General features: G+C 40.7%; 1 protein-coding gene across 1 annotated transcript; it reads right to left on the reverse strand.

Moving 5' to 3' along the window:
- Nucleotides 1-8745: 8745 nt before the first annotated feature.
- Nucleotides 8746-20064, reverse strand: st8sia1 (ST8 alpha-N-acetyl-neuraminide alpha-2,8-sialyltransferase 1). The gene is made up of 5 exons (XM_026326781.1): nt 19411-20064; nt 18341-18485; nt 14873-14982; nt 13693-13785; nt 8746-13122 (listed from the first exon to the last, which is right to left on the reverse strand). Exons 1-5 carry the CDS (start codon nt 19587-19589, stop codon nt 12642-12644), a joined length of 1008 nt encoding a protein of 335 aa, XP_026182566.1. The 5' UTR covers nt 19590-20064; the 3' UTR covers nt 8746-12641.
- Between the last annotated feature and the right edge of the window lie 282 nt (nt 20065-20346).

Raw genomic sequence — 20346 nt, forward strand, 5'->3', positions numbered from 1 at the left:
AGTGATAGTCACACAGGCACAGTTCAAGTTTCCTCCGCAGTGCAGTGGCTCTGGGGAGAGAGAGAGAGAGAGAGAGAGAGAGGGAGAGAGAGAGAGAGAGAGAGAGGAAGAGCAGAGAGAACGGGATGATGCTCGGTTAGATCACCCAGCGACACACCCAAAAAACACATCACTCATCGCACACACATAAACAACCAGCACCTTTATCAGGTCGCCCATCCAGCCATTCATTAATTATCTATACCCACTTATTCCTATGCACACATTCATATAATCTATATAACTCTGCATCTATGTGTCCAACATATGGGGCTGTTCCCCCAACTGTTGACATCCCAAATTCAACCCTAAATTTTGTAACTTGTTTGCTGTGGATGCTCTATTACCTTGTCCCAGAAAAAATGGCCACAACTTAAATCTGATCTTCCAGTTTGTCATTTACAGGCAGGTTCATTTGGTGGATTTTTCTTCACTCTGCCTGTGAGCCCCCATCATGCCCTGACAAATCTCACTTTCCCTTTCAAAGGACAGATATCTTTTTTCCCCTATAGATAGCCATAGCTGTGTTTTTTTTTATTATCTGCAGATAGAAATGTCATCTTATTACCAAGATTTATATTTATAGGATATTCCTGCCCGGAAGCCTGGACTGGCATTTCCCCCCTCTAGTCATGGCAAATGGCTGAATGATTTGTGGTGAGTTTTCCAGTCTAAGCAACTCTAATGGGATTAGACATTAAACTGTAGTGATAGCAATTTGAATTTTATGTATATGCAAGTGAAATTGTGCAGTAGGCAGAAGAAGAATACAAACAAACAAACTTTATCTTCATGCTTCATAAACTAACAAATCATTGAAGCAATTGTGATGAAACATCAACAACATCAAGTTTAACATCCAGGCACTTTCTGAAATGGGCATGAATATTTTAGTTATTTACCAGAGGACCAGTTTGTACAGTACTAACATCCAATACAAACAATTATCATAACAAGACTTGACTTTAGCATTTCAGTGAAAGCTATGCTGTGTCTAAATACAGCCTCGTGAAGTTATACTGAATTCATACAGCTTCTTGTCTTATGTATTTACAAAGCATACAAGTCGAGGGGTTTTACCATTTATCCATCCATCCATCCATTTTCTATACCTGCTTATTCCTTAACCAGGGTCACAGGGATCTGCTGGAGCCTATCCCAGCTCTCTTTGGGTGAAAGGCAGGGGTCCACCCTGGACAGGTCACCAGTCCATCACAGGGCCACACAGAGACACACAACCTCACACACTCACACTCACTCCTATGGGCAATTTAGAGTCACCAATCAACCTGACATACATGTTTTTGGACTGTGGGAGGAAACCAGAGTACCTGGAGAAAACCCACACAAGCACAGGGAGAACATGCAAACTCCACACAGACCTTCTTGCTGTGAGGCAACAGTGCTAACCACTCATCCACCATGCAGCCCAGTTTTACTATTTATCATACTGAAAATTGGATTTTCAGCTTTACAGTCTAAAGAAAGACATTAGCCCTGTGTCACTGCCTTGGTTTATTAAATCTGTGTACATGTGCCTTCTGACACCAGAGACTATAAATATAGAATATTATTTAAAGTGAAAGACCTTTCATTTCATATTTGCTACAGATTCCATTGAGGAGCATCCCCATCACATATGAATCATATTTAATGGATGAATGGAAGAAAATATTTTTGAATTCTTCTTTTTTCTTCTTTTAATCAATTAGTCAATTAAGTAATCAGTTAGTAAAAGTACCTTGTTTCAGATTTGTAGCTCTAAGGTTCATTAGACTCCATACACTATTGATGCAGTGTTATTTTTTTTACAGTATATTGTGCCAGAAACAACATGCATCCAATGAAGGACTGTTCTTTGAAACTTGTTGCCATGTCAACAGAATGATCAGTAGGAAAATATCGCCATGCTTGGGTCTACGAACACAGGGACATCACCAGCACCCTTTGTGTCGGTTTCACAGAGGATTTTCTCCACCACCTCCTCTGTGGGTGTTTATGTCTGTGCACCCTGCAATTTCCATCCACTCACTCTACCATGTCTTTCTGGTCATAGCGAGCCCCCCCACTCCTTACGCCCACTGGCCACCTGCTGCACCAAATGCATGCTGGGATGTTTCAACCAGACAGATTGAACAGATGATCAGCTCAGACAGTGCGTTCATGTCTGCATCTGTTAACATGCCAAAACAGGCTTAAACTATACGTTTGGGTGAAGCTTCTGGTGCAGTGAAGGGGATTTCTGTGTAAAAGATTTCTGTTGTTCCGGTGGACACTAACAGCATCCTGTTTGTACATTCAGTACCTGTGTCTGTAGTGGGTGCCGACTCAAATCAAGCGCCTCTGTGTGTGTGTGTGTGTGTGTGTGCGCAGTGCACTGCAGTGTGAGACGAATGTAGCCTCTCTCAATGTTCACCTTAGTGTGCTCTGGCCCTGGCTCTAGTGGGATGTGTCTAATAAGAGCTATAAATATCCTGCAATAGACCTGGCTGGCGCTCACAAGTCTGCAACTTCTGCACACACAAAGACACACACACGCACACACACGCACACACACACACACACACACACACACACACACACACACACACACACATGCACTTATTCACATCACTCCTCCCACAGATGGTGACAAGAAAGAGAGGGGAAGATAGAGATAGAGGCAGAAACAAATAAATTATGAAAAAAGCTCTTCACCACAGACAGACACAGACCCCCTGTCTGCTCACCCACCCACTCATTTTTCCACCCGCTTGCCTTTATTCTCCAAACTCTGCCAAACTCTAGCGTTGTGTGTCACGGCTGCTTGTGGGGGAGTCCAAAGTTTCCTGTCAATACCTGTGACTGCACTATCAACAGCAGTGATGTAACAGGGGCGAAGGTGGGTCGCTGGGTGAAGTGGGGCAGAAAAGAAAAATGATAGTGGGCTAGCATTCATCAATCAATGCTAAGTGGACGAAGAGTGCTCAAATATGGCATGAGCACTCACATTCACATATGCACAAGCATGCACAGTAGTAGAGACGGTAGCTCTAAATATAATTAAGGGGCTCTGCTCTCTGCAGGCAGGTGGGGTTACCAACAAACAGCAGAATAAAGACCTTTCTTCACTGTCTGAGAAAACCACATACTTTCAAATTCTCCAATGCAATTTATAATTTTTCAGGCAAACAAAAGGATTAAGTGTTCCAGTTCATTGCTGGAGCTCCCCCTCCCTTACCCTTTCTATGCCAAGCTAAGCTAAATCAAATCAAATTAAATCACTGCGCTGGAAAAGGAAATACAGAGGAAATAAATGGGAATGTAAACAAGGTTTTACTGGTTGGTAGTAAAAAGGTCACAACATGGAAATTTGTCTATCAAAATTTAAGCAAGGTCACATGTTACTGAGATTTGAGAGGAACTGTTCATCTTGTAAGTCACAGCACAGCATAAGATAGACAGGGTTATATCTTTTGGTTTCAAATAATTGTACTTGTTTGTGTAATAGTAAATCAGGCATTTTAACTTGGATTCTTACACCCACTTAAGCATCTAAATCTGAAGTGGCTTTTCTTTAACTGTGTTATTTTAGGGTTAGACTCTGCATTTTTGCAGCACAAACAGCGGAAAGAGTCTGAATAGAGAGGGAGAGATGGAGGAGATTATATGTGACTAAGGTTCTAGGGCAGATTTAAGCTGAGGATGTTGTTACATGCTGGTTACATGGTCCATGACACTTCTGACTGAGCCATCACACTGCCCTGTGACACAGTTATGACCTTGCACTGACACTTTTCTGAAAGTGTTATGTTCTCTCAGAAAGCAGATCATGCTTCTTTCAGCTGAATTGAACTAAATTCATTTGACCTGGTGGTCACTCATTACGTGGCAATGAAAACTTCTAAAAGCTTTAAAGTTGTAAAGGAATCATTTAAAAAATGTTAACAGTTTTGGGAAATCTGCCATTGTTATTGGAGACTTCAGTACACAGTCTGATCAGAAACGTAGACTGACTTAGTGTGCTGCACATTGATTAGCCACTACAGATCTCAGACTGATGCCTCACTTTGTATGTCTGCAGCTGTGTTTTGCCATCTTTCTTCTGATGACCAATGCTTTTAGCCAAATTGATTTTTTTCTGTTTGCCTTAAGGAAGGTCATGCTTTGCCTCAGCTGTAATGAACCTCAATTGCATTAGCGATGTCTAGCATCGGCCCACAACTGGCAACCAGCCAGCTAGTTTACTCAGATACAGCCAGCCCTGCCTCAGAGCTCAGCAATGCTAAAACGTGAGAAACGGGAGATTTAGGTGATAATTATCTGCAGGATTGTCACTGAGTGACTTCTTTTACATTACACATAGTGATATAATCGATTGTTAATATGAAAATATGGATTATATCACTTTATTTGATTTATTTTCTATTGAATGATTCAAATGACTTTAATCATCTCATTCCGAGAGCGGCTAAAGTTACTGAATCCCCTAAATCTTGTCTTCATCCCGTCTGTTCCATAGGAACACATGGGCCATCTCCAAATTACCCTCCGCTCTTTGGAAAAAATCCCAGAGGCTTTCTGCTTCCCCCCCCTGTTGGCTATGTGATACATTATGGATTGGATGGAGGGAAAATGCTGCCAAGGAGAGAGCTGGATGACAGATAGTGACAGATGATAACAAATTTCTTTACCATTATTATTATTATTATTATTATTTGCATTTTTGGACAGAAATATTATTTTATTTGACCAAAATATATAAATGAACAATAATTAGAAAATGAAAAAAGAATAGAATATGTGCTGACTAGCTGACCGAGATTTGGGGTTTTTATCATTGAAGAATTTTCTGATGCCTGATAAAGAAAAAAGCATTTAAAGACGCTAACCACGTAGCTCTGGGAACATGTTTCAGTGCCATCCGTTCACTAATTGAAACAATCCTGTGCACTGCTCACCTCCCACCAGTTTCCCTTATTATTCCTCCATGATGTCAACATTAGTGAGGGAGTTTCTAGTGACGGGCCAATCCCATAGCTTTTAAGACTGCAGCCCCGTGCCCTAATTGACCTAGGCGGTCTGCTGTTAGATGTAATGAGAGCTGACATCAGGCGCCTGTGGGAAAACATGTTTGCATTTGTATGTCCCAGTGGCCTCTCTTTGGGGTTGTGTCTCCCCCTCTGCCTCCCCTGTGTATTTACAGGCCGCCAGACTGCCTTTGTGCGTGTGTGTGTATGGGCACGTGTGTGCACACAAAGGCGGTGAGGGTACTGAAACATCAATCCATCCATCCATTATGTTGTGGAGGAGCTGACATTAGGCGAGAGGTGGGATACAACCGGAACAGAACACTACACTGTCAGAGGGCTGAACCACAGAGACAGGAACTTAAATTCACACCAACTATTACTTTCAGTATCCCACATAGTTCTATGAGCCTTTACTGAATGTGCACTTTCTATATTTGCTAAGAGAAAGTGAGATCGTCTTTCTTCTGACATCATGTACTACGTTAACTGATTGCAGTGTTGGAGTCGTTAGTGACATTTGTTACATGTCGGTTTGAGCACTAAACCGCCAGCTGCCTTTAGGTATACTGCTTACTGTCAGAGGTATTTCAAACTACTAGTATACATAGAAAGCAGAAGAGGATTTTAGCACCTCATATCAGAGTCTGACAAAGCTGCTTTTCTTGGGAGACTGCTTTGCACTGAAAGATGAATTTGCATAAACTTGGGAACATCAGGTAGCACAACAGAAACACTGCTTTAATTACTTCTCTGTATGCCAACCCACTCATCTTCTATAAATACGAGAAGGAAAGTACAACACGGGGAGACAAAACCACACAATATGTGCATATTGCTGTGTATACATAAATACATATAGCAGTACATCTGCATTTATGAATTTAGATCACTAGCTGGACCTGATCAATAAAGTATATACCAAAAGTTAGAAATATCCAGTAGCAGGGACACTATGGTTAAAAGTGTTGACCACATATGAATGCACCCAGACTGTTAAAGTATTTTTAACAGCGGATAACAGATATATCAGCTGGCAGACATCTACATATACAAATTATTTTATAATTAAAATAATTCATATATGTAGATGCATATTATTTTGACATCCATTTTTAACAATTGTAAAAACATAGTATACATAGTGTACAGAGCAGAAAATCTATAGTCCACATGCAATCATATCAGTACAGCTGGATGGTGAGATTTTATCTGGCGGTCTAGAAGTCTGGAGTGGATTAGAGGGAGGTGGAAAAGTGGAATTTATGGAAAAATCCATGGGCTCACTTCCAACTCTCGGTGTTTCAATGGTCAAATCTCTGCACAGGCAGTTGGTTGCAGTAATGGTGTGCGTCTGTGCCTGCAACATACATCCCCCCCCCACCCCCCACCCCACCCCAGTATCATGTTAGTGGCCACCATAGAGTGCCATTAGACTATTGATTCAATCCCAAAGACGCCTTTCAGACTGCTTCTATCTGGGCTGGGCTGTTGATACTTAATAGCCTCAAGCAGTGTCTCAACCACTAAAAGGCCTAATCCATATTACAGTACTTATCTTTTTTATGTGGTGATGGTGAAGAGTATCACACATCGTAACTTTCATTTAATATTTATGATTTAAATCAGAAAAGTCATGTCTGACTCACATTATTGCAAACATACTCACAGCAGTGTTGCTTTTATGCTGTTTCTGCAGAACAGTGTTTCAGCTGCTGTGATCAAATGTGAAACTATACAGTGAAACTGAAAATCTTAAGGCTTGTAAGGCTTTGTTGTGGGAAGTAGTCATGACTTGGGTTTACATTGAAATGTAGTTCAAATGTTAACAGAGTGCAGAAAATCTGCAAAAGCCTGCATCCACTACACTACAGTATATTGACTTTAGGTTTTAATCAACAAACCAATATTTTGACTTTCCAAAATTTCTGGTGTTTCCACACTGAGGACATAACTTGAAAATGCACATAAAACAGATGAATGAAAACATAGTTTTGTACAGACAACTGGTTGTCCAGTGCTTTTTCTCGATGGTGCTGTGATCAGTAGTCATACTGTATTTCATACTTTTTTTTTTCTAGCTACCAGACACCTGGTTGACTCAATAGAGTAGCAAAACTAAATAAATTTCCAACTTGCACCTGGTTTTTCTAAATGAAGAAATCCATTCTCCTCAACAGCGAAAGCCTCGACTCTCCTCCACACTTCATACCTAAGCTATGTTAAAGAATGCACCAACAGTTTTTATCAGTGCTACCTGCAGCATAGTAAACGTTGATAAACAGACATGTACTGTACAAGGAATGCCCTTTTAAAGTAGAACATCTGCTGGCAAGGATGCAGATACCCTCTAATGAATTTCTAAAAAATGTCCTGATGGGGTTCTGTATTATATTAAATGAAAGATGACCCTAAAGACAGACAGTCAGCTGCATCAGCAGTACCACAAGCAAATAAAAGAAGCCAGACAGTCACTCTGTATGTCTTAGTCTTTCATTATAGCCTAAGGAGGTGATCTGCCCATCCAAAATAATATTTAGTTCACTGTCTGGTCGCCACTCGTAGCCCAGATATTAATCATCTTAGATTAGATTGTTAGCCTAGCGTTAGCTATACAGCACTTAGCACAGCTGAGGTTTATGGGAATGTCAGTTTTGCAGATACTTGATCATAAATCACATTTGACAGATTGACATGTTGACCTGGTGGTGGTGGTACAGGTAAGAAGAGGTCACCATAGCTATTACTCATCATTAGAAATTTTAAAGCAGGTCCTTCTAATAGGTATCAGCATTTAAAAGTGCAAATGTCTTTCATCCCCACTCTGAGGACTATACATGTCTTTACATCATTTTGTGCCAACCCATTCAATCAATCCAAGTGTCTCTTAAGATATTTTATAGCATAAGTGATATGCAAGGCCATTTTCCACAAGCCACATTAAATTCATTCTCTGGGACGTCCAGAATTCCATTGCAGTTCATTTAATCATAGACGATCCAAGTTGCAGACCAGCTGACAGACTAACTCTGACATCCATACAGCTGTGCTGCTAGCATGGCTAAAAATAGTAGGATTTCCTAAATGTGTAACTGTCTATTTACAATGAATGCATACCCCTATAGCATGCAAACACACAGACATACATGTACAAGAAAACTCTCATCCTTATCATTCATCGTTAATATTCTCCATCCTCTTAGCTATCTCTCCATGCCTGACAAATTAGGACCTTGATCATAAATTCAGCGCATGTGAAGCTAAACAGTCCAACAGGGAACAGGGGCCTAGAAGACAGCTGTGCCACTTTTGCTGACACATCTTTAAAATTTCATGGCCCAGAAAACAGGCCATGCAGACAGGGAGGCAGCAAGATTCCTGCACACCCACACAAATGAAAACAGGAAACGGGAAATGGTATGAAAAGCCTGGAAAAACAGAAAAATACTGTGTAACGGTACATATGAGGTTTCACACATACATGTAGCTATAAAATTGGACTTAACACTCAAAAATGGGGTGAACCATGAGTGCATGTCACACAGCTGTATCTGTCACTAGTAACAAAAACCACACAGTTGAAAACATATTTCAAATTTTCCTTCATTTATTGGATACCAGTGTTTGTCCTGTGTGTGGATACGCGTGTTGTAATCAGTTTCGTTTTTCTATTTATCCTCCACAGTTTGGCCCAGGTGATCCATACAGTCAGGTTAGTCCACTTTGAACTGCAGTTCTGATTCATTTTTAACATGCTCAGGCAGGTTCATTCACATCACACGACTTGAATGAGCAGAGGAGGTGACAGTCGGAGCGCTGCAAACAGCAGAACCTTTAAAAAGTTTTTTTTTAAATTTATTTATTTAGTAACAAATTCAGTCAAGGCAAATAAAGCACATTTACATCCTTTTTTTTTCTAAAATAACCAAACTTGGCACAACATCAAATATCTAAATAATTAGGAAAGTTGAGCCCTCTGGACTGGTATCCAAAAAATGGGTCAAACAGTCTTTACAAATGATTATTTGTATTTGTTTTAAACTACTTTACTGCATGGACACAATTAAAATATTATTTTATCAGAATAGTTCAACTTTAATTATACTTAACATTTAACTGTCTAAGAATTTAATGTTTAAGTCACTATGTGAAGAATTTAAAAATTCCTGACTTTGGCATTCCCAGTAGTAGTAATAGTAGTAGTAGTAGTAGTAGTAGTAGTAGTAAGTAGTAGTAGTACTAGTAGTATTGGTAGGAGAAATACAGTATTGTAATTGGATCATGGGACACTGGGATAATGGGCTCACTTGGATTGTCTATTTTTTTTTTTTACAGACAAAAATAAATCAGAATAATACTTATCTGTTAACAAGATAAAAATTCTTCACATAGTGCTTTCATTTTGTTTTCTGCATAGACATTCAGCAGTTCCATCCAATTAAAACTAATTCTAAAATATATTTGCATTTACTATCTGACCCACTTTTTTAAAATTACATTTGTCATGTAATTTCTGATACAGCATGTCCTGACGCCGTGTAGGTGAAGACAAAAGAGAAAAACTTTTGAGAAAAACTCTGAACCCAGAGTCTCAGATGTGAGACCCGCGAACATCGGCATGAACAACCTGCACGTAACAGGAACGAACTGTAGAAGAACACCATCATCAGGAGAGTTAAAAGAAGCTACAGTCGTCTGCCGCAGACAGTGGCAGGCTTCACATTGTAATCACTGAGGAATGGAGTGTCTTGCTCAAGGACACTGTATGGCTGTTACAGGGATCAAACATGTGACATTACGGTGACCAGTTTCTAACCAATTGGTTCACCCTGCAACCATACACACTGTGGCTTGATAAATGACACCAGTCGGTCTCAGGCGGGAATGGAAATGGATGGAAACACTGTGACTGTGTGCGCTCCATGCTTTGTTTTGGTCCACACACACTGAAGAGCAAAATGGAGCTCAAATGGATTGATACCGCTCTTTATTTTCAATGAACAAACATGAGCGGTATTGATTTTCTCATCTAGTTCCTGACAAGAAAGCAACAAATTAGTGCATCTCCAAAACTATTCCTGTATATTTTCTCAGCAGTTTGTGATAAAACAGAAAACACAAGGCATGGTCATAAAACTGCAGAATACGTTAGTGTTCAGCCATATGATATGAAACCTGTGATTGGAATGTAAAAAGAAAAATCACCATCATGGCGATGGAAAAGATGTTGGTCTTACATGTCTTTCCACAGTGGATCGAGGTTAAAAATGCAGGTGGTCACCGGTCAAGCGTTTTAAATACTGACTCCACAGCTGAATGTAAGTGACTCTGCGGGCTCTGCAGTTTGTTTAGACCTGTGATCACTGACATTCATAAAGAGCTCTTGAAAAAGTCCACTTTAATGAATGCTCAGAAATCTAAAACTAACTGCTAATTGAACTGATCATTATTAATACCACATATTCATCTCCCTTTTGATAAGATATCTCAGCTTTACTGTGGTTCTTATTTGGACTGAGGGCACGAATCAAACATAAAGAAAATCAGATAAAAACCTGTGTGTACCAAAAGCACATACACATTTATAAATCATCATGCTTACTTAAAACTGCTCACAATAACACATCTCATTCATTCACAATACTGGACAGCAGAGACAAAATAAAGGTGCAAATATGAAAATATCACAATAAGGAAAAATAAATTGGTCTAAGAAGTTTACAGCAAGTTCAGTTCCCAGTCTCAAACAGCCACATGCACAATCAGACTGGAAATTATTAGACCTCACTAATTTGGTCCAACTGTATGTAGCATACTTTAAATTACTTTTATGTAATTTTGGGGGGTCACTAATATGCCACACATTGTCTTTTCATCCACAGAGCCAAATACAGCCAAGTAAAATACATTAAAAGATAATGATCAGAAACAGAAATATCCATTTAAATGATTCTTTTTGCCTTGATGCATCTAAAAGGCACCGGATCTCGTTCAGTCTGACAGACGAGGACTGGATAAAAACATAAAGCACTAACCTATCGCCATATTCTGCACTTCCAGGTCCAGGTCATCCTTTTTTGCAGTACTGACAATATGGCACAGTCACATTTATCTCTTACATAGCATTTTTAAGAAAAAAAGAACTATTAAAGTACATTGTTTCCCAGTGTACTGCAAGTACGAAAAACACCTGTCATGTTAGCTTGTACATGAGCAAGTCATTTTTTCCCCTTGCGCCCACCCAAAAAAAAACATAATTAAAAAAAGGAGCATAGGACAGAAGCTCAATTCTTCCTCTACTCTGATAGAAAATGATAACAACAATAGCTGCATGAATAAATTATAATTTACCCTATTAAGTTGTCCAGCATCTAAAGAAAAGAGTCACCCATTACATTTCCACTTTGTGACATCTGAGTCCTAAAGTTCTTTTTCTGTCACTACGCCTATATCAGTGTCTCGCCACTTGAGAGCACAAGGATGAGAAAGATGGAGAAAGAAAAATGGGTCACAGCGAGGGCAAGAAAGGAAAGAGGTAAGGCATGAGCTGTAAGAAGTTATGATTAACAGATTAACAGAAAGGCATGAAGTTGGTGGTTTAATAAAACGTGTGACTAGATCTTGGATTTAAAAAGTAGGGGGGTGATATTTGGGGACTTTTGGTTGAATCATTTAAATATCGGATATATTTTCCCATTTTAAAATCTAATCAAAGAACTGCATTTCTATTGGTTTAGACAGATGCTTATTGTATAGTAACCAAATTATTCAAAATTTTATACCAATCAAATATACATTGATAAGGTGTGTTTTCATGGTGTGATGTTGATAAATCAGGGCAAAACATGGTAAAATAGATTTAAGATTGGGTTAGGTTGAGAAAAAGCCTTTCACATACACACCAGCCAGCTTTCACTCGCTTTCCCCCGCTGCCATGTTTTTTCTCTCCATTATATTTCAGTCCTTTTCAATTAACTAGGTATGAGGACTGAAATACAATAATGCTTCCTTGCATTTCACCAGTCTTTCAGTGCATTTTATGATTTCCCACTCCTCCTCCTCCTCTCCTTCTGTCTGCTTAACAAAGACCCAGAGGGGGTTAGTCCAGCTGCCCCATATGTCAGTCAGAAACAGTAGTCAACATACAAAAAAAAAAAAGAAAAAAATCTCCCACCCATCCAACAAGAAACACTTTCACCTTTATAAGTCCCAGCTGACACCTTCTATAAGAAACACACATTCACGCACACACAGTTTCAGAAATAAGAGCTAGAGATATGGCAGGGGTGGAAATGTGTGATTATTTAACACTGTGTGTGTGTGTGTGTGTGTGTGTATGCCTGCATGTGTCATTCAGTCCCTGATGCTGCTGGTCTGGGTGGAGGTCATTCTTATGATAATTAGGGATTAGCTGGGGGTGGGGACAGCAGGACTGTGTATGGCCACCAATGCAGTGCCGAGGTTCCTCAGAGGGTGTGCACCCATTTATAATGCCGACGACCTCCTGCCGCTTCACAACCCAAGTGACATCATTTTTTTTCCTGTAACCAGCTGAACTTTAACTGACTTTTTCAATTCACTCCTCAAAGCACTTTAAGTCCCTCCTCCCTGAGGGGGGCAGGGTCCCAGCTTCATTCGCAATGTGCCGCTTTTGTGCAGGTGCCAAAGCTGGACAAACTCCTCAGGCATCGCATGGAACCATTTATAGGGCAGAACGTTATCGTAGTAATGGTGGCTGACCGGCTGCTCGTCCAGGCCGACTGAAAACGGCCAGAAGCCGTAGGCCGTCACTTCCTCGCACAGCCCCAAAGCCAAGCTGACCAGGAAGAGGCCAGTGGAGAGGCGTTTGCCATGCACACCGCGGGCTTTCCAGAATTTCCCCACAGTGGCTAAGAATTCCGGGTTGGCAAAGAGCATCGTGAGGTTGGAGGAAGTGTCAGCCAGGGCGTAATACGTCCGCAGTGATGGGTCAGTGCCAGGCTTCATGGAGAAGGCTGGCATGTAGATGTAGCTGGAGCCATACACCTTCATACTGTCTACAAAAGCTTTTCTCGACCACAGAAGATTCTGAAATCTGAGCAACAAAAACGGAGCGACAGACTGCAGGTTAAACTTCAAATTGTGGCGCAGGAACTATGAGTACCTTTCAGTATTAAATTAAGTGTAAAATTGATATTTGAGTGTTTAGAACAAACATGCATAAAGTATAAGGAAAAAAATAGCTTGCATGTCCTTTTTACTGTATTTCATTTAATTTGCTTTCCTCTTTTTGAAGCCTGTTTATGTCTATTTCATTTATATCTTACTGTCATTCTATGTAAAAGACTTTGAGTGGCCTTGTTGTTGACAGGTGCTAAACAAATACTTACCATCCCTAATACATATTTCAGTTTCCATTTATGCCATCCGGAAAACGTATTTGTAAGCTCTGCTTTCAAACTATACAAAGTTTAATGCTTATTTCTTGAAAATCAATATCTCACAGTACATCTCTCAGACTGATTCCACATTACCCATTAGATCTTCCCATCTATCTGTGTTAGGATGCTCAAACGTACTCTGTACATTTACATGTTCTATAAGTTAGTAGCATCTCTGCACAAGTGATACATGGGCACTATGGTTTATTTGATAATAGACGTACCTCTTCTCAATGATGCTGGGGTTGGCTGTAACCAGGTGTGTTCTGGTGCCCACATCCTCCACATATTCCTTTGAGAGGGGTGGAAGGTTACATCTAAATGAACGAAACACACAACATGTATTGCATTTCACACTGATACACTGTACTGAAAATGGTAGTCATTTATAAAAGCTATTCAAACACATTGTATACACAAAGGATACTGTTTATTTCCAGTTTAGATTTGTTCAATTAATTTGTTAATTTGATTATTTGTGAAAAACTACAGAAGCAACGACAATAGACACATTAAAAGGAGAACAACGTACTGAGAAGTAGGTGCACAATTTTTTGATTTGCCAAAAATGGGCAGAAAGGTTCCAAATTTTAAAATACTAAAAACTGGAGTGGCATGTTCCCCCTGAAGATCTGTAGTGACTAGTTAAAATAACATATTTTACATACCATAATTTTCTTTTTTACTCTAATTAAGCTTCAGCTCAGTAACCACTTTACTATCCATTTTGTCATTCTCTCATGGGTTACAGATTGATTTTTTTTTTTTTTTTTAAACGTCAGTCACTTTTATCTGTTTGGCCGGCGATTCACATTTGGCAACCCGCAGGACAACTATACAACTGCTGCTATTGATGAAGGAGTTGATGGGGCCTAACACTGCCAAGTTACATGTACGATAACGAGGACTGGCTGGTTTTTAAATGAGACTGCTGAAACAGTCCATTGTAGATTCAAACTTAAAACTATTCCACCATGTCTAACCTGAGTCAACAATATGAATGACAAGAGGAAAATGGGAGAATTTGTCTAAGATTTAAAATGATTCCACCAAAAATCCCAAATTATCACCCCATGCTTTTTAAATCCAAGATCTGGTTAGTTATTTTAATGAGCAACTAGATGGGTTTTATTCTGCTTTATGGCTTTTTGTTCATCTTTGCTTGCTCTCTCATCATAGCCTGTTGGGCTAACTCATGCCCAACTTCTCTGATCTCTTGCCCTCGTTGTGACCCATTTTTCTGTCCCCATCTTTCCTCGCTTGACTGTAGTTGACACCAGCTCTCATTATCACTGATGGCTGTCTGGCAGCTCTCTTGGATATGGCTGATTTCATATTTGGAGGAGCAGTGAAGCAGTAATATTTATGCAGACTCACAAACCCAAAAACTCCCTTATGTCTCACCGCATGATGAAGTTGGCCTGGTCAATGTCCCGTCCGCATTTGCTGCGTCGGAGGATGCCGCCGTTACCCACTACCGCACACTTCTTCAGGGGCAGCTGCAGAGGGTTGTCCTGGGCAGGGGACGACATGCAGCTTTGTTAGATCATGCACAGACACAAGCACCCGGACATAGACAAGTAAAGTCACTTCCACATTTGCACAAAAACAGATCTGAATTGTCTCTCAACTTAGGCCTTAAATCTCAGCGTGCTGCTAATTTCCCCTCATGGTCTTGTGTGCTTATGGACAAACCAGCAAAGGAGACATGAAGTGCGGAGGTGAACAAAACCACTGCAAGGTCATACTGTACATCTGATGAATCAGAGTCTGTTTTTGGCACATGCTCCTGGAACACAGTCTAGTCTATGAGTAGTGAAATGATGTATTGCCCAAAACAGCAAGCAGACATAATGCAAATAAATCTTAAGACAGGATGAAAACTAAAATTACATTACTCTAACCCAACTCCCATCGGACCAAAAACAATTCAATAGATGTGAACTTTGAGCTAAATCCTCACATTATTTGTCATAGAAATAAATGGGCATACTTTCTAACATTGTTATATTTTCTGCTAGTCCTTCATTATAATCAAATATGGGCCATTTTCTTCTTTAGTCTGTGCACTCGGTTTGTGCTCACACTGTGGTTCAACTTTTTTTTTTTTTATTTCCACAATGACAGATGAAATCAAGTACACTCTCCACACCACGTGTCATGCTCCAAATGTGGTCATTTTTTAATCTGTAGTTTTCAAAAGAGACGCTTGGGTTAGGTTTGCATTAATGTTGAACTGTGAACTGTGAGGGCTGGGTGTTAACCATTTAGCTGTTATTTTTAGCAGACTGTTTCACCACCTTTGTTCATTACTTGCAGTCTAGCAGGCCTATCATCTTCTAAATTAAGGCCTTATATAGGACAGTATTACAGCTGCAGAGGACAGTGAAATACCAGGCTTTATGTGACTAGGGCCAAAAATGTCCTTTCTTTTTGCCTTGGCTGCATTTAAGTCAGAGGCATGGATTAAGCGAGACGGCGGAAACAATTGTGGTCATTATTCCCCTGGAAGGGCACACACTCAAGCACGCACACACACACACGCACGCACGCACGCACGCACGCACGCACACGCGCGCGCGCACACACACACACACACACACACACACACACACACACACACACACACACACACACACACACACACACACACACCTCCTTGGCTTAGGGTCTCTTTTGACTGTGAAAGACAGTTGAGTCAGAGGAGGACAATACCCTACTAAAAAGTGGAGCAGGCAAGTTTGACTAAAACTTGAGAGGGGAAATTTATTATGGTTGCACATGGTTTCTACAGAATTCGGTCTGGTTTCATATACACAATTCTATTTAAAAAGAAACTCAGCAGATGGTGAAAAATACCCATTACAATTTCCCAAAAAGCCCAAGGTGATGTTTGAGAACCTCTTCAATGTACCAATGAACAGAAATATGATATAATAATCTACAAACATTTTAAGCAGTAAAATTAGATCCTTCTAGTTCTTGTTACCAGCATAAACTTTGTCTTGTCCATGCGTGTAGCTGTCAGAGGCCAACTTAAAGGGGAAATATGTGACGGGAACAGTTGATAAGATTATAGGAACCCAATTCAGTAAGTTCTATGTATAGATGCTCTGTTTGGGCTATTGAACTAACCAGCAATTAAGAGTCAAAGCCCTAATTGGCACATTCGGTGGCAGATGCCCAGATACTGTAGCTGTTGCCAGCTTGGTGTAGCATTGTTGGTTGCCTGTGTACAGACCTGCAATCACAGCACTGGTAGTTGAGAGTATTTATGTGCATGGGTCTGAACACTGTCGAGCTGGGCTAACTACCAGTTATCTTCCTTTTAGGGAACAGTATAACTAGTCACAGTACAGGCTTGGAGAGGAAGTGGAACCGCACTACAGGAAGTAGGCTATGCAAAGGTTACAGTCAGAGTAGCAAAAGCACTAAGTTGTGCAACATGTTGTGACTGTGACTACCTCACATAGCCAAGAATAACTGCTCCATAAAATAAGGTTTAAGGTTTTTTTGTCCTATAAATATTCTGTTAATTGTCCACAATATTTTCTTCCTTATCCACTGTGGAATTTAGCAATAATATGTTTTTCACCAAGGCTTTGAAATATCTTAAAACCACATGTAAATAAATATTTTAGGGAAAAAACTGATTAGGGCTACAAGTAATTTTTTCCCCATTATCTTTCTATCTATCTATCTATCTATCTATTGATAATTAAATCTGTTAATCAGTTTCACCAATTAAATATAAAAATATCCCCAAATGACGAAATCATCACAATAATATATTCATTTTCCTGCTCGACTGCTCAGTGAATAAACTAACTGTGCAAACAGTAATTTGGATGAATCTATATATTCTGCATAAAAAAGAAGCGTAAATTCTACTTTAGACATACAAATGCAAAATTTACATTCACCTCAGTGTTTAAAGCTATTGTACTTCCATGCACACAGACCCATGTGGTCTGGCTCAGCCATTCTCTCTTCGTTTCTCTTTTCATTCACCCTCACCTCCCCCATCCTTCATGAATGAACATGCACAGCTCAAGCCTGCAAATTAGGGTCAGATATTCATCACATTTACCAACCAGGATATTAGACTCCAAACCTGAAGCATCGGTAACAGGGGACCAACCTTGATTATTAGTGAGATGTACCGCCCCTGGACATAAAAACCATGGCAACAGCACTTACACTGTTTCCAGGCACAAACACATATAACCACCCTCATCCAGATGCATGCACACACTCACACACAGGCTTAAATTCATGTAAAAACAGCCCAGCAGCCCTTATCTGGACACAGACACTTGTACATAGGCACAAATAGAAGGTGCATTTTCACGCTTTGCTCTTTTTTTGTACGGGCCTTTAAAGCAAAAGCAAAAGTAAAAGATGCACATCAAAAGGAGGAAGAAATAAAAATGAAAGAATGCTTTGTGCTGTGTCTTTTATTCCTGACTGACTGATGTTTGCAGAATTTTTAAGGGTGTCTTGTTCTAACCAGTTCCTCCTCTCACATCTGCACAGCTTTATATTGACTACCTGGCCCACAGAGTGACAATACTATACTGGTAATCCTCTCTTCTTTAAGTGGTGTCTGCCTGCCCAACTGGCCCCTCCCTGCCCCCATTATGGATCAACAAGCATCCACATGAAAACCCAGAGTCCCCACAACAGTGTCATGTTGCGCTAAGTGGTAGAAAAATCAGATTCCATCATCTGGTCATGGTTACATTTCAAAAACAAAGCTTCCTATCTCAAAGTCATCTGCTATGTGTTACACCGACTGCAGAAAGCTTGTGGCAAAAGAATAAAAGAATCACGAGACATTTTCTTCATACTGGTTATTACTCTCCTTCCTACCTGCACAAAAAGTGAGTAGGTTTCGTTGTTGACAGTGTGCGAGTGGTAAAGCTCGCCGTCGTACCACAGCACTTTGCCCAGTGGTGAGTTTTCCTTGGTCACTGCAAACATCCTCGGTGGATTGCAGCAGTCAGTCAGCAACTTCCTGTGCAAAGTAAACGATAGGTCTGGGCTGAGGTGATCGGGGGACAGTTTGACACAAATTGAATCAACCAGGACAGCTGCAATTCTAGCAAGAGGCCAACAGATAGCCTTTCCACAGGGACCACTGTGTAGTACACATGGCAGGTTATTTATATAAATATTGTACTCGAGTTGCACGGATTTGAACATTCACTAACATGCTCCAAAGAATCCACTGGAGAAAACCTGTCCAAACACAGGTCTTTATAGCTCAGGAACATGAAAAACCACATCAACCCGAGCATCACATCCCCCAGGTAGCCCTGTCCAGTGTTCTGCAGGTGACACTTTCTCTGTGTTGTAATTAGCTTTGTCCCAGGAGATCAGCCTGTATAGACTCTCACTGGAATAACATGTAAGACTGCCATAGTGTAAATGACACGTCCATCTGATTTGCTTCAATAAAAAAAAACCTATAAAGTGCCTGTCACATGTTTATGATGCCTGTGGTTCTTCTGTAATAACTGTTGAATGTCTTATGAAGATGATTAGAGATTTAAAACCTGTTTTTGGAGATTTAATATTGATCATTTTTGCAAACATTGAATCAATTTGCATCATTGTACATTTCCATCCATTGTGTATCAGTTACAGTCACCATAATGATGACATGCTGCCCATATGTTCACAGACAGGACTACAGACAAAGGAGCTCACAGCCACTCCACCAGGCAGACAACAACTTTTTAATGTGAGGATTGAATTATTTCCTTTTAAGATGCTCTAATGTTGGTTTAGGGTAAAAGCACAAACAAAAAGGGGTTTTCTTCCACTACCTTTCCTGGATTTTGTAATTTAATGGCCCTCCAGGAGCCCACTTAAGGGCACCCGCACTTTGGGAAACACTGCTTTGCATCAGTGGAGAGAAATGTGAGTATGAGACGAACCTGTATAGATCGATGCCCGTCTGATTCTTCTGCCATGCCTCCCCCTGCCTCAGCACTTCTTCTACTATGTCTTTATCGCGGGGGAGCCTGTAGACGGGGAAAATGTAAAACCAGCAGAGCACCAGCACGCACAGAGCGGCCCACACCGACAGCTTGCTCCGGCAGCATCGCAATAACATCTTTTCTCCTCTTATCTCCTCCTCTTAACACGGCTCAAAACAACCGGTGCATGCACAACGGAGCCGGTGCAGTAAAACGCAGGTTCGGTTCAAAGCTGGCCTCTCTGTCCCCTGCAAATGCTCGTCTCATCCCGCAGACTGGGTGGAGTATGAATGGAGCCTGTTACCCAGTGGTCAGATTCAAGCATTGGCCTGGAAATCCAGCTTTGTGTAGAAGAGGTTCTGATGGAGGGAAGCAGCAGCGTCTATCCCAGCAGCAGCGGCTCACGCTCGGTTGCGGGGTTATGGTGCATTGAGTCGGGCTCTGCAGGAATCCGAAGCTCTGCTCTCGGTGCATCACCACCATCATTGCAGCCTGCGGATTTTGAGGGATCATGCGGGCCCCGTCCCCGCCCGGTGTCCCGCTTCATCCCAGTCCTAAAGTGGTGTCCGCGCGCCCCCAGTTTCGTTCTCCTGAAAATTCAGACTACCTCCACCTCCCCCTCTTTCTCCTGCCAGCACCTCCCCTCCCTCCGCCGAGACAAAGTGCCTCTTGTGCTGCTGGAGTCTCCTAAAAGAGTGGAAGTCGACTTTCAAAATAAAAGCCAATAAAAAATACAAATTTATTGCCCATTAGTTCCCTACAGCTTTAATGTCAATTTGCACTTTCAGGTCACATAAAAACACACAGTAACCTAATTCATTATTTAGTTTTCTCGTAAAATGCGATTTCGTTTCTTGCAATATCTCAGTTTTATTCTAGGAATACACCAGTGAC

This window comes from Mastacembelus armatus, chromosome 23 (assembly GCF_900324485.2).
Source record: "Mastacembelus armatus chromosome 23, fMasArm1.2, whole genome shotgun sequence".
In the NCBI taxonomy this organism is placed as follows: domain Eukaryota; kingdom Metazoa; phylum Chordata; class Actinopteri; order Synbranchiformes; family Mastacembelidae; genus Mastacembelus; species Mastacembelus armatus.

Excerpts from the sequence above, each read along its gene's own strand:
- st8sia1 (XM_026326781.1), bottom strand. The coding sequence starts at position 19,589 with ATGTTATTGCGATGCTGCCGGAGCAAGCTGTCGGTGTGGGCCGCTCTG. Across the intron at positions 13,786-14,872 it reads CAGGCCAACTTCATCATGCG|ATGTAACCTTCCACCCCTCT; the intron begins GTGAGACATAAG and ends TCGTTCATTTAG. Across the intron at positions 13,123-13,692 it reads CCCAGCATCATTGAGAAGAG|ATTTCAGAATCTTCTGTGGT; the intron begins GTACGTCTATTA and ends TTTGTTGCTCAG.